Source organism: Embiotoca jacksoni, unplaced genomic scaffold (assembly GCF_022577435.1).
Source record: "Embiotoca jacksoni isolate LCO1_2020_lvr unplaced genomic scaffold, fEmbJac1.0.p SCAF_12, whole genome shotgun sequence".
NCBI classification, from domain to species: domain Eukaryota; kingdom Metazoa; phylum Chordata; class Actinopteri; family Embiotocidae; genus Embiotoca; species Embiotoca jacksoni.
Window position 1 is genome coordinate 17,160,267 of NW_027185252.1, and position 14,901 is coordinate 17,175,167.

Here is a 14,901-nt window from a genome sequence, read left to right on the forward strand (position 1 = left end):
CGGCACATTGTCCTTCCCGGCCCTCAATTAGTCGAGTTCCTCGTACAAAGCACCGATTTCATACCGGGAGATTTATTTTTAGAGAAAATCCGTCCCTGTGCAGGCAGGAAGTACTCTGAAAATCGAATGAAGAACACCGCAGTCATGCAGAGTTGTTAGTCACAGAGCAACATCGGTTAACAGAGCTTCTCTTCACTGTCTCTTTGTGTTTGTGATGGCTGCAAAAGGCTCGACCTTCCCGGGTTTTTTGGGTTGTGGTGCTGCAACTGTAGCTCGCTCTATCTGAGCTGGACAGTGTCCAGCCGAAGAGCCTCTTTGCCCTGCCCTCAGGCCTCTTCAGCTTGTGGATCTGTGTGCGAAGGAACGCCTCTTTGGTGGCTGTGACAGGGAGAATTAGGCAAGAGATGCGGGTTCACTTGCCCTGCGTAGGGGCTTATCTTGGGCTAAGCTGAGGGACTAATAGCAAAGCCAGCCTCCGCTCCAGCCGGTCTGAGGGCACAGGGAGCCATCTGTCCACTCTGTGGATAACTGACAACAAAGGGGGCAAACATTGAATACGGACTACAAACTACAAGGCCGTTCATTTTGAAGATAGCACAAATAAAGGAGAGGAGCAAGTATTTGTGTATAAGGTCAGTACTTTATCATCCTTGTTGAATTAGAGGCCTCTCACTTCAGCTCTGACTGATCACTGCTCTGTTTATGTTGATCAAATTGTCGTATACTGCAGTGATTTCAGGGTGTAGTGAGAAAGAAAGTTGAAGTTGTTGGTTCTGTACTTTTAATGAAAGCTAAATACTGCGAGGCTTTGTTTTAATGCACTTCTCCTGACTCCCATCAGGTCGAGATAATTTGGGCTGGTTGTTTTTCTGTACTCTGCTCGGTTGTAATGCATTTTGTCGCTCTCCTCTCTTCAGAGATAGTTTCCAGCTAGAATTAATTAACACATTAAGGCCTCGTGGTTACAGTTTGACATGTGCTGGCTCACAAATCGCTATGAATAGACATTACTTTAGATATTTAAGAAGTGAATACTGTTGGGTTGTTATCTTTCATAGCGATAAAGATAAATAATTTGGGACATGTTCTTTCAAAATGTATAAATTATAGTCTGTTTTAGAGCATTGTTCCTAAACTGGAATACAATTCTATGTAATAATCTTATACAATCATTTTCATTTTCAAAGTGTACAGACGTTCTTTGTTTTAGCCTCAGCATTTGAATACATTTTCAAATGAAACCCCTCAAGTAATCCACTTAGACATTGTTCTCCATTTCCCTCAAGGATTAATGCCCTGTTTTTTTTTGTTTTTTTTTATTGTCTGAAGCACACGTCTGCCTGTCAGTGTTCGGGGAACCGAGTTCCTGTAGATTATCTGTTTTTATCATGTGTACTCTGTGGGTGCTGTTGTGCACCAGCGTTTTGTTCGGAAGTCTTGAGTGGGCGCTGACATGCTAGAGGTGACAGAAATAGGTCAAAAGGGTCTTAGCATTAAACCAAACAAATCCCGGCCTATAGGATTAGACAGTGATGTTGCTGTTTATTTGATGTATTCACTGTAACTTTATAATGATATACACAGAGGGGAATAGCTTGTGTCTGTTGTTAGCAGAGAGATACTGATATTGTTTGTATTAAGTCCTTTAGCTCAGTCTGGTATTATCAACACTGGAATGTGCTTGAACAATAACATCCTGAAAAACTCCGTTTTATTTGCTCGTCACTGATATTTACACATTTGAAACGATAACTACTGACTGAATTGTGTGTAGCATGCCTGAGTCAAACACACATTCATTGCTGCTCTGTTTTTCTAGGTGTGGAATGGCGGCAGAGAGCTCTGTATTTATGGGTTTGTGTGAGTATCTAAGCTGGGGTCAAAGGTCATGTCTTATTTTTGGGAAATGTGGTCTTTGTTGCAGAGTTATCTGACTATATTTACGGACATAGCCTACCTAAATATCTATACGCATGAAGCGACAACCTGATAGCTTAGCCTGGCTATCAAAGACAGGGTAGAGGGGATGCAGCGAGCATGGCTCCGTCCAAAGGCCACAAAATCCTTGGCAGTGCCCGCTGGTGGACGGGCAACTGGTCAGAGCTGAGAAATAGCCTGGCACGTAAACTCTTGCAAAACCACAAGGTGTTGTTTTTAGACTGAAGTTTTGTGAGGATTAAACACAGCAATAGCAAAAGCCGTTTCCTCCTTAGTCGAGCCTTCGTGCTAAACTAAGGTAACAGCCTGCTGTGAGTCTGGTATCAGTCTTCACAGCCAACGTCTCCTCCAGAAAGCAAATAAGCGAATCCCCCTAAAATGTCAAACTGTTGCTTTAAAATGTCATTGGGCATACTGTTAAAACCCCAGAGAGGAATTGAATTAAACTCTGGATTAACTGGAAACACCTCATGCCACCATTTTGCCTCCCCTTCTGACATCACCTTGACTAAATCTACCAGTTGCGTTCAAGGTTTAGGTGAACTCACACATGTGGCTGCGTTTTCAGTCAGGCCAAAATCCAAGCAGCCTCTTGTTAAATTACATCTGGATTTTACCGTTTGTAGAAATGCTCCATCTTCATCAGTGTTAAAAGAAAATGGAAAATTCTCTTCTCAGAGCCATTGTGATCTAATAAACACGGTGACCTTGGTGCTTTATAGACTTAAAGTCTTCTCTCTGTCTGTTATGGTGCAATAAGCTGCCCGTCCTACACTGCATCGAGACATTCCTTATTTGTTCTGCAAATACAAGGAATTGGATACGCGGCCACAACAGAGTCGACATTGTGTGGTGTCAGTGCAATATTAAGAGACGCGTCACACACACATCACTTGATCCTCAGGCCTCCGCAGCACAAGTGGCTTTCTTTGTATCTTATCTTATCCGGGAGAGTCACACAACTTGTATTTAGCTGGAACTAAAAGACAGTTCCGTGTGAAGATTGCGCCGTGATAGGCTTATCTCCCCTGACACACAACTACTTGATCAGAAGACAAACAACAATGGTCCGCAGCTCTTCAGAGATACATTTCTAAAAAATTATATTTGGCAGCATTAAGCAGCATAAAATGGACTATTCCAACTTTGGACCAAAGTTAAGGTCATCATCCATGATCATTTTCAAACAGAGATCTATCTCATCTCTACCGCAGATGGATTTAACAGTGGTGATGCAGCTTACACTCACCTCACGAGAGCTTTTACATTTTCTTTATCTGGCGGCTTTTTCCTATGTAAACCTTGAAGAGCGCAGGAAGTGATGCATTTCACATTTGTGACAGAAATGTGACTGTAATAAATAGAAGAAGAACAGAGAGGTGACTGTAGCACGAGTAGTGATGATAACCCAAATGTCTTTAACTACCCTTACAGAAAAAAAACACAAGTTTTCCATGTTTTCCACATGTGATCACATGTATGACAAATGTTTACCAGACGTTGCACATCTGATAACATGGGGAAAATATGTGGAAAAGTTGCCACATGGGAATCTACATGGGCTTCAAACATGACATGAAAATGTTCCAAAACTGCATGTTTCACTTAAATGTTTCACATGTGCACAATCATATGTGATCACATGAGTTTTTGCACATGTATAATTCATGTGTTTTTCTGTATGGGTAATTGGAAATTCATCAAAATGAAGCATAGCACAGATTAATACAACACAGTCTGACCTCAAAATAAAACTCTGTGATACCAGATGAAGTCCCAACATTGTAAATCAATAAACATCGCAGTAGTAATATTTAGTTGAATGTGTCTGATTACCTCCTCAGTTTTACACTTCATTTCCTGAACCACCTGAAGTACTAGTGCTCTGTACTTACACACAGACAATGTCTTTCTTTTTGCAGAGTTTTTACTCTAAAGCTCGGAAAACACAGAGAATGTCTGACAAGGAAGAAATGGCTTCAGACGGGAGTCTGAATGTTACACTGACGCTGAGACTGCTGATGCACGGAAAGGTGATGGACAGATGTGTTAATAGTTCAAGCAATTTGGTGTATTTTGGTCTGGTAATAACATATAATTGTGATTAAAATGATTATATACTGCTCTTAATTTGAAAATCTGTGTGCTTAAGTGCTGTTATCTTTTCATTTACAGGAAGTTGGCAGCATAATTGGGAAGGTAGGTATATTTTACAATCTATCAGTTAATGGTTTCATTCTAATTTTTATATTCTCTTATCAACTTGACTATTTATCTTCATGATTTCAGAAAGGAGAAACAGTGAAGAAAATGAGGGAGGAGGTGAGCATCTGCTTTAACATCTGTAATATAAAAATGTGTATAATGTCATGTGATCAGTTCCAACCAATCAAAGCAGGAATAACTGCGGACTTGTGTTTCTAGAGTGGAGCGCGTATCAACATATCAGAGGGTTCGTCTCCTGAGAGGATAGTCACCATCACGGGACCCACGGAGGGCATCTTCAGAGCGTTCTCCATGATCGCACAGAAGTTTGAGGAGGTGAAAAAAAAAAAGAAAAGTGCAACAAACACCACTGCAACTTTTTTCACAACAAACCTTTACTGTTTTACCCACAAAATTTAAGAATTTTTCTTATCTAAATGCACCTTTTCTTCAGTCCTGCAAAACAAAAACAAAACCAAAAAAGACTTGTCAAATAAAGTTGATGTTTTATATAGCCGACACTGGAAAAAAAACAACAACACATTTTAGAATTTTCCCTCAGGATACTACCGCAGCTATGACAAACAGCAACGTGACAAGCAAGCCACCTGTGACACTTCGCCTGGTTTTCCCAGGGAGCCAGTGTGGCTCACTGATTGGCAAAGGAGGCTCAAAGATCAAAGAGATCAGAGAGGTAGGAGTCATCTTCTTTTTTTTATTTTCAAGCAGGAAGTTGTTTTTCTGCACCCAAACAGGGACAGAAACCCGCCTCCCTGGTGCTTTTACATGTTGAGATTCAAACACTCAAGTCAAAGTTTTCTTGTTTTTCTCTGCCCTAAAATATGTGTTTTATTTTTTTGGGCTGCTCATGAAAGTCCCACTGATAATGCCTGTAAAGATCTGCAGAGACTGAATACTTGTTCTGAATGGGTGATATTTGTGCGCGCCTCTTCAAATATTGAAGCACACATTGCTATTTGGTTTGCAGCTGCTCCCTGCATGTCAAAATGTGTTCAGGGTAATTTGTGGGTCCTCGAAACAGCATTTCAATTTGGGTGATGCCGTGCTCTTTTCAGCAATAAATAGCCTCTGTTTCTTTTGTTTGTCTGGCGATGTGAAGACCACAGGCGCTCAGGTTCAGGTGGCAGGAGACATGTTGCCGGACTCTACCGAGAGGGCTGTCACAATCTCCGGCACTCCACAGGCCATCACTCAGTGTGTAAGACACATCTGCTCTGTAATGCTGGAGGTAAGCACTGTCAGACAGTTGATCTTTAAGTTCAACAGCTCTATTTAGACATCAAGTGTGTCACATTTATTTAGGATGTTGGTGGAAAGTTTTCAGTCACACATTCTGGATATGTTCAAGGCTAAAGCTCTGTGAGGAGGTTGGAGTCGTCCCTTACAGAAAAAACTGTTTCCCATGTTTTCCACATGGGACATATGTGATCAAAAGTATGACACATGTTCACTACATGTTGCAACATATGATAACACAGGGAAAATATGTGGAAAAGTTTTCACGTGGGAATAGACATGTGCCTCACACATTACACCGTGAAAATGTTTCACACGTTTCACTTGTGCACAATCACATGCGATCACATGAGTTTTTGTACAGGTGAAAATCATGTGATATTTCCATGAGTGGTTGTTCGCGCTAATGGTTTATATTGGTAGTTCCTAACATTTTTCATCTGATGAACCATAACATATATAATTTAACACATGTACGAGTGGATATTGTTGGATCATTTTTTCATACAGTTGAATTTTTGGGTAGTGCGGTAGTTAGCACTGTCGCCTCAAAGCAAGAAGGTTCAAGATTTGAGCTTCGGCTGGGACTTGATTCAAACTCTGGCTGGTGCCTGAGCCTTTCTGTGTGTAGTTTGCATGTTCTCCCTGTACCTGTGTGGGTTCCCTCCGGATACTCCGGCTTCCTCCCACCATCCGAAGACTTACATGTCAGGTTAATTGGCGAAATTAAATTGCCCGTGAGTGTGAATGCGAGTGTGCGTGTCTGCTTCTGTCTGTGATGGACTGGCGACCTGTCCAGGGTGTTCCCCGCATTCGCCCAAAGTCAGCCGGAATAGGTTCCATTATTAGTGTTTTGATTGGTTTGGTCAAGTTAGCCTTCATGCTACCACAACAAGTAATTTGTTCAACTCTGTTTATGTTGTACTTGCTAACCAGTTTTCACACCCTGTCAGCTGCAGCACATGCTGTTAACATATTAACTGCCTCAAGCACAGGTGTGAGTTTGGATTTGGATTGAGCATCTTGACCTCTTTTATTGTGATAAAAAAAACTCTAAACCAATTCCCTATTTTCAGCTCTGCTCACAGTTATATCACAAGTAGCTTTCTCAGCCGATGAATGAGGTATAAAAAGATTCAGCACGTGCTATAAAAAAAAAAGGGATATAAAATGCATCAGAGCCAGTAAGAGGTTTTTTTCTCAGGTCTTGCAGTATATAAATCTTTCTCCCTTTTTTATTTTTTGCTTGATGTGTGTCTGTAGTCTCCACCGAAAGGAGCAACTATTCCATACCGTCCCAAGGTCATACCTGCTGGAGCCCATGCAGTATTAGCACCACAGCACCCTGCACAGGTACGTGTCATTATGGGAGTTATTTAGCTGTGTTTTTGCAGATTTAAAAAACTTAACAACCAAAAAAGGTCTTTATTCTGAGTCACACTGATCATTAAGCATATTTTCACCACTAGAGGGACACGTGTATAATTACACAGCAACAAACTCTTTGTCAAGCTGAAAGCAGAAAGATGAGGTGAATATATGAAGTCTTGGGCCAAACAGAAATCTGACAGATATGAATATCTAGCATTTACATTCATAATCCCCCTGCAGTTTGAAACATGAACGGTGTCGTGACTAAAGCTTATGTTTCTTATGAGCTGGCTATCCGCTGTCCTGAATCTGGCACAGCCTGCTCTGACCTATCAGACATCTGTTTATGTTATTGGATTTCCAGCCAGTGGTCAAAGAGGGTGAAAAAACAGCAGATGACATTTCAATGAAATTCCATCAAATCTATACACATTAGAGTTATGGAAAAGAGGACTGGAATGGATTTTCTGTGCACTGAGTTTACTCCTCGTACTCTGTGACATAGCCATATTTCAAATGACATGTTACAACATGTCTGGCCGCCCTCTTATACAACCACATCTCTTCTCCTTTTCCTCCCAGGCCTTTGCGATTCCGGGGCAGTATGCTTTTGCACACCAAGATGTAAGTATGTCCATTAGAGTGACTGATGTCCCGTCCTAATGACCTACTCCTGTCCAGTCCTCCCAAGCCACCAATACGCCCTCTATGTACCCTACTCTGCAAAGATGAGACTTCAGTAACCCTGATCTGTTGACATCACTAACACTAACCCAAAGTAGCAGCATGCATCGATTGAAGTGAAAATGAAGAGCTTAAAGAGTTCATGATCAGTTGTAGCGTCGTAGCCAGAGATGTGACTGTGTTTTCAGATGACTGCTATGACAAGTCAGCATGCTTTCTGAAGGGAAATGAATGTCTTCACACTGACACCATCTGTGATGTTTGTGAACTTCAGATTGGCTCTGTATTGTAGTTGTCAGCTCCTCTGAAATAATCCAGTTTGATTGGTTAGCTCTAACTTCCTTCCTACCCTGCAGTTGACCAAGCTTCACCAGTTGGCTATGCAGCATATCCCCCTCCCTTCCCTTGGGCAGAGCAACCCTACCTTCCCTGGTACGTACCCACGGCTCCCCGGGGAAGTCCATCTATCCCTCCGTCTTCACTCCTCTACGAATCACACCATCAAAACACTGCTGTCACTTCAGCGAGGATCAAGGATGTCTATATTTGCTGAGAGTTTACAGCCTCTCTCTCAGGTTTTTTTTTTTAGTAAAAGGTGGCTCTACAGGGATGTGCATGTAACAAAAATGACCTGTTTGTCTTGCATTGGTATTTGCATCTATTTGTACCAGAAAGTAAAATGAAAAACAAAAGAACAGTGAAGTTTTATGGTGAAGCCACCCATCTTATTTTTTTTTTTTTTATTATCGAAAATGTTGTACGTTTGTCACTGAAATATTCATAATCCAAAAGATGTGACAGACTGAAGCAGGCAGAATGAAGTAGTAAAGGGAAAAAAAACAGCAGCTTTCTCTGAGAGGGAAATGTGAAAAATGATAGAAATATTTACAGTTTAGTAAATATTTAACCATTTCTCACTATTTCTCATATCTCCCTCCCCCCAAAATTTTCAGCTCCATTTGCCCAAGTTCCCTCTCCAAAAAACAAATCCTAATCTCTCGACCCCATCCTCCACCTTTGCAACATTTCTTTTTCCAAATCTAACATCGTCTTGGCCAGACCATCCCTGACCTCAACCACCCCACGTACTCATATATTCTGCCACAACTAACTGAACACAACACATTCCTACATCTTGATTATCCAGGCAGGGTTGCTGTGATAGTAATACATGTGAAAGATGCCCTTCTCAGTTTATAAGTAGCTTTTCTAATGGTAGAAACATAAATTATGTGCATAGTATGTGTACTGAATATGTCAAATACAGTATATTTGTCTATCTAGGAATATTTTCTCCTTTATTCCATTTTCATGTGCTTAATTTAGAAGTGTAACAGTGATACAGTGAACAGTGAAAAAGTAGGCCAACTTGTCATTCCATGAAAGTGGAAGCCATTAGCGCCATACTGTTGTTACCGCTCCTTGTCCTACTTTGCAGGATTGGACGCATGTGCCCCCACAAGTTCACAAGAGCTGGCAATACCTAATGATGTAAGTGCCACATTGTTTGTGTTCCTCCAGCACTAAAACCTGTACTGACACTGCCGCCTTCATTATAACTTACTCGGAGGACAGCTATAATGAGGAATTTTTTTGGACACAAATGTTTCACCTTCTTAGCTGCAGAAATCAATTTGTCCTCTTTTTTTTTTTTTTTTTGCTGGCATAGTATTGCACGGATTCACAAATTATTGTAATGCCTGTGTTACCGGAGTTATTAAATATTACATAATAGGAAAAATAAATCATCGGACCACCAGTAGAAAACTGTTTTAAAGGCTTTATAGCAGTCTATTAGCTATGCTGCTTTAGACTTTACTAATTTCATCTATAGCCTACTGAATCATGTCAGAGATGTGCACTAGAAAAACAGATTTATATATTTCCAGAGAATTACACTTTGCACAACTTAATATTTGTTTTTAATATAAGGGGAATAGTTTATGTCTTTCTTTTGGCATCCGGTTGAGCAGATTTCATGTCTGCACAGTAAACAAAGCATCTGGTTAGCTTAGCTAGCCTCGCACCTAGCCAAGGTCTGCCACTTTTTAGATCTTTTATGTTTAATTGTAAAAAAAACAACAAAAAAAAACCAAGGTGTAAAAGCATTTATTGGGGGAGTTGTGTATCAGACTTTTTTTTTTTTTTTTTTTTTTTGGGCAGGAGCAGTGTCTTCCTGGAGTTTTGCTGTTACCAGGCAACCATCAGAGACTCCAGGAAGTCACTGTGTCCGGCCAAGAAATAGTCAAGCACCTAATCCTTCCTAAAACCACAGTCAGTTTACACTGTGCATGGAATAAACCAGCAGGATATAACATGTTGATCAGTGAGTTTTAGAGTTGCTGGTAGAGCTGGACATGTTGTTTTTCCTGTTTCCATAATGTTTACCATATAAATGTAAAATTAAAATCAACCTCAGCTAACTTTAAGCAAGAAAATAAATGTTCCCATACAACATGCTTAACATTAAAGCCAATGCTCTAGTGATGATAATGAGAGCATCTTCAGTTTCCATTTTATTTGACAGCCATAATGCACCATGCATGTTTTTTCAGTTGTTACAGTATTATGTCCAGGAGTGTGGTTTTGACATTGAATTCCTGAAAAGCATGGGAACACGGGCATGATTTGTCATTTACATGCTTCCAATCTCCCCATTTCTAGTTTATTGGCTGCATAATTGGAAGACAAGGCAGCAAGATCAATGAGATTCGCCAGGTCTCTGGAGCTCACATCAAAATTGCCAGCGCCACTGATGGCTCAGCCATGCGCCAAGTCACGATCACAGGCTCACCGGCCAGCATCAGCGTGGCCCAGTACCTAATCAACGCCAGGTAAGACATTACATGGGGCAACCAGGTACAGCGGGGCTTCACACCGCAGCCTGATCTGAGACAGCCAAACAACATGCTATTGTATGAGGTGTTCAGGGTGAGGCTGGATTTGTTCCAACTTACTGCTCCGTTCTCTTGACTGCATTAAAATCCTTATTGTCTCTGCTTTTTAACACATTCCTTCTCTGATTCTTATGTTTTCTCCTCTCTCTCACCTCCCTTCTCCTTTGTCTCACCCATCCTCCCCCCCTTTTTACTCTTCACTGTCTCCCCTTAACCTTTCACCATCTCATCTCCCCCTCCGAACGTCACGACCTGCAGCTTAGAGATGGCTAAATACACCATGCAGGCCGCTTCCTCTGCGACCCCCGTTGACCTGAACATGAGCTTCTCTCAGTCTGTTCCCACTGCCTCCACTGCTGCTACCTCTATGGCCGTCCTGGCAGCCACCACCCAAACCCCCACCACCATTAACGTCCACTCTCCCTCCACCTTATCAGCCATGCAAAACCCATACGCCGTCCCCGTTTCCAGCCTGCTTGGCATGAAAACTCTCCCCATCCTGGCCGTCCACTCGGCCGCCTCCAGCCTAGCACAGGGTTTATCCCCTTACGCCGCGAAAATGTCAACTTCTGGTGTCAAAAAATCGGAGCGGCAGAAGTTTGCTCCTTACTGATGCCTGCTCTTTAAGTCTGTGTAGCTTATGAAGGCATTTTTAAATGATGACAAATACTTTTAAATAAAGCACAAAGGCTTAAAAGAAATCTTGCACCAGTGTGTGAGTTTTGCCAGAGTAACATTTGTCATCCATAAATCAGGAGGATATTAGACACATACTGGAAGGACGGTAGCATCAAAACATGTCCTCAATAATTAAAAGAGACAGCAGAGGAGCATATTAATTCAGTATTATCTTATGGACAGGCATAATAAATTAATGTGGGTAACTCAGGCTTGTATTAGTATCCAAGAAAAATCTATTTTTCAAATGGATTCATGTTCCAGAGCTTTATATGAAGACCTATTCCAGGAAATGTGTTTTCCATGATGCAAATATTGACTTAGTTTTCTATCTGTGTAACTAGTTTTTTTTGTTAGAAAATGCAAACTAGTATTAAACGACATGGTGCTCTGTTGGCAGCAGGCTGTTAAAATGTTTGTCTTGTACAATAGAAGTCTGTGTGTTAAGTATTTTTTTTTAACAAGGATTGCTCTACTCTTCTGTCATATTTCCCTCCCTGTCTTTCACTATAGGCTCTCATCAGTGCTAACAGGCTTGGGTGTTCTGTAGTAGCGTTGCACTGTTGCAGTTCTGATGGGATTATCTTAAAGCCACATTGGATTCTTGTGGATTTCACTCTACACAGTAATCCTGTAGAGCGGGACCGGCCTAACTAACTCATTTACTTTGGTTCTGTACACTGTCTTATTTTCTTGTTTATTCTCCAGCCTAAACAAGTGGACTACTTCACCTCCCAGCATCTGAAATGGGCGCTGATCAATAATTTTAATGAATGTTTTATTCATGTTTTTCCTGGTGTGGGTCTAATCCCACTCCTCCACCCTCACCCCCTCCAAACAATGCAGATTTGTAATATTTGTTGATGAAATGACTTTGAAATAAATGGGACTTTTTATGAATGCAGAGTGGTTGTTTTGTTCTAATTTTGTTGATGGAGAAAGTCTTTCATATTATTTACTGATCTCTCTCCTATGAATATAAACACTGATTCTGAGGATTTACCTCTTGTTTACTCTTGGCTTTAAGATGTAATTTCATATACCACGCATTTCTATTTAGCTGAATTATTGTTAATATCTCTGACTGTTGAAGATGTTTTGTTAAATATACTATCTCTCAAAGAAAATACAATCATGCTTTTGTGTATGAGCAAAATATTGAAAAATGAAGTTTGATGCAGGGAACAAGGTATTTGGAGATATGATGTGATTTTTGTCAAATTTTCATATTTAAACGACCGTTACAGAAAAAACATGAGTTTCCCATGTTATCCACATGCATGACACATGTTTACCACATGTTGCAACATAAAATAACATGGGGCAAATGTGTGGAAAAGTTTCCACATATGAATCTAAATGCGCTTCAAGCACTACACAATGAAAATGTGACAAAATCACGTTTTCCATGAGCATAACCACATGTGTATGAGGTCACATGAGTTTTTGCACGTGAGGTTGATGTATTTTTTTTTCCTTTAAGGAGATGTAAATTTCAGAAACAACAACATTTTTGTATGATTTGTTTACAACCAAAGAGCAGACATCCAGCAGAGTGAGATGAGCACGCAGACTTTCATCCATTACCCTGATGTTTTTCTCCAAAGCGGAACTGTGTCTCCACAACCTCCACATGTAAAACATTAAACAGCAGTGATGCTGAAATATCGAAATCAATAGAGAGCAGCAGCAGTTGCCATTAGGTGCATGCAGCATATATAGAGATTTTGGCAGGTGTACAAAGGCAGCTCTGCACACAGCTAGTCCACCGTATTATGGATGCAGTTTGTTGATGGCAGGGGGCACAAAGCTCCTGCCCAAACAAACTTTTCTACCTTCACTCTGTTGGAAAAACAGAAAGCTTGGCCGAACCTCACAGTAAATATTCAACACATGCTGTGTAAAATCCTCACAGGGCCCCAAAAAAGAACAACTTAACCTCGAGTTATCCGCTCAAGCATACTGCTAATGGGCAGGTGAGATACAGTGCAGTCGCTCCTTGTTTCACCGTGTCACCGCCACCCTGTCCTTCTTTAGCCCGGCCCCTCTGTGAGTCTGACTTCACCACTTTTTGTGGGAGACTTTTTTCTGTGTAAAAACCAAGAGGTGGGCACTTCTGTTCTGCCTGATCATACGGGCCATTTCCACAGCAAGGCTCAAAATGCTGAAGTGGAGATAATCAATAGTTAATGGGGACAGAAATGTAATGACAGTGAAGGATGGCATTTCAACCTCGGGGAAGGTGTAGCTATAGAAAACAGTGCTGTGTGTATGCTGATGTGTGCCCAGGGCAGTTATGAATTCACAGCCAGCTTTTAATGCTATATTAATGAGTTCCTTTTTCAACCTGACACAGGCAGGACAAAGGAGCACCCTTTTTTGGAGGTTGCTGCCATCATGCACTTTGGAAAAAGCTATTTTAGAGGCAAATAAGTAAATAAATAATTTTTCTTTTAGGTGAATAAGGACTTGAGAGTTTGTTGCAAATTGGTAGGCAGGACTGTCGCTCAGAAAAATCACTGCAATACTCTTGCAGACCTGCATGTCTGTGTCTAATTATATGTTTGCCTGTGTCTGTACTCCTTTAGCAGTTTTTCACAATATTTCTATAGGCCACGGTTGTTTTTCACATAGCTTAATATTTACATCGCTTAAAGTAATGATATATGATACAGAAGAGTTTAATCTACTGTGATGCTTCTATAACATTTCTTGGATCTATTTCTGTGGCAGCGATCATTGACGCCCAATGGGTTTTATGGATATTACTTTGATCTTCGTAAAAGGAAGTTCAATTAGTGATATAGGCCTAAAGGTTTTGGAGCTCAGGAGACCTTACAGTGTGTTTTTCCGTGTACTTCATTTCTATAATATTCTCATAGTATCTTTATGCTTGTTTCTTTGAAATCAGTGAAGTTACAAACAGTTAGTAGGTTGTAGGTTGTTCATGCACGGCTGGAGACTGAGGACACTGAGGTCAAATTTACATTATAACAGTGGTAGATGACCTAATAATAGCAAAAACACTGTATAAAATACAATATCGGCTAGTTCACTTCAACAAAAGTCAAATTATCTCACAAAGTAATGCTGAATTTACCTCAAGTGCAAATATAAAAGTTCCCACTATGCAGGGAAACTGGTGAGACATTACCTGTTGTACATGACCAAGATAAACCTCAGTCTATTGTTCTATAGACCTTTTTCACGGCGGACATTTTGACTTGTCATTGTAAATAATACACAGGTGTGTTAAAGATGGCTCAGTTCCATTAAAGTGTCCAAGGTCGTCATGGCAGTGAACCAAAATGAATAAAAACAGGACCTCCTGGGAAAGCAGCCACCATTCATACACCTGTGCTGTCCCTACATGACAAGTCTAAATGTCTGCTGTGAAAAAGGTCTGTATTGGTTGGTTTATTGTATAAAATGGTATCATACTTTATTTCATCATCGTATGTGTTCAGACACACTAACATTGGCCATGACATTTCCACCAACCACAACTGTACTTTGTGTGATGTTGCTTCACATTACAGCCTCCATGAGGAGCAATGTGCTGTGAACTTGTTGTCAGCTTTTAGCTGAGAATTTATCTGCCTTTATCTTTTACTGGAAAGTATCGGCTGTCAGATAAATGTAAAATAAGAAGGAGGATAATTTCTTCTTAAATAGATTGGAGTGGAAGTATTAAGAAGCAGAACACCAAATTAATAAAGTACATCAAAATTGTAGGCTACATCCAGTGTTGGCTGGTGCACAGCTACATGTACAGTAGACTATCTCACCACCAGGCCGTAGCTTACATTTTACAACACAAGCTGAATTTAGATTTATTAAATTTAACTGTGCAAAAAGGAGTGATAGTAGG

The 14,901-nt window shown here is 40.6% G+C and overlaps 1 protein-coding gene across 4 annotated transcripts; it reads left to right on the forward strand.

Moving 5' to 3' along the window:
* The first annotated feature begins 296 nt into the window (after positions 1-296).
* LOC138195610 (poly(rC)-binding protein 3) lies at positions 297-11,936 on the forward strand. Of its 4 annotated transcripts, none has more exons than XM_069145198.1 (14): positions 297-632; positions 1,820-1,860; positions 3,861-3,971; positions 4,114-4,137; positions 4,228-4,260; positions 4,363-4,479; positions 4,706-4,837; positions 5,264-5,392; positions 6,664-6,753; positions 7,354-7,395; positions 7,812-7,887; positions 8,894-8,946; positions 10,120-10,289; positions 10,611-11,936. In XM_069145198.1, exons 3-14 carry the CDS (start codon positions 3,894-3,896, stop codon positions 10,963-10,965), a joined length of 1,299 nt encoding a protein of 432 aa, XP_069001299.1. In that variant the 5' UTR covers positions 297-632; positions 1,820-1,860; positions 3,861-3,893; the 3' UTR covers positions 10,966-11,936. The 4 variants fall into 4 exon arrangements, with proteins under 4 accessions (XP_069001299.1, XP_069001300.1, XP_069001302.1 ...); XM_069145201.1 differs by having other exon boundaries at positions 302-632; positions 11,739-11,936; XM_069145200.1 differs by having other exon boundaries at positions 303-632; positions 11,544-11,936.
* Positions 11,937-14,901: the final 2,965 nt, after the last annotated feature.

Coding starts and splice junctions, on each gene's coding strand:
- LOC138195610 (XM_069145198.1), top strand. CDS start 3,894: ATGTCTGACAAGGAAGAAATGGCTTCAGACGGGAGTCTGAATGTTACA. Junction 4,261..4,362: donor TGAAGAAAATGAGGGAGGAG/GTGAGCATCTGC, acceptor TTGTGTTTCTAG/AGTGGAGCGCGTATCAACAT. Junction 7,396..7,811: donor ATGCTTTTGCACACCAAGAT/GTAAGTATGTCC, acceptor CCTACCCTGCAG/TTGACCAAGCTTCACCAGTT.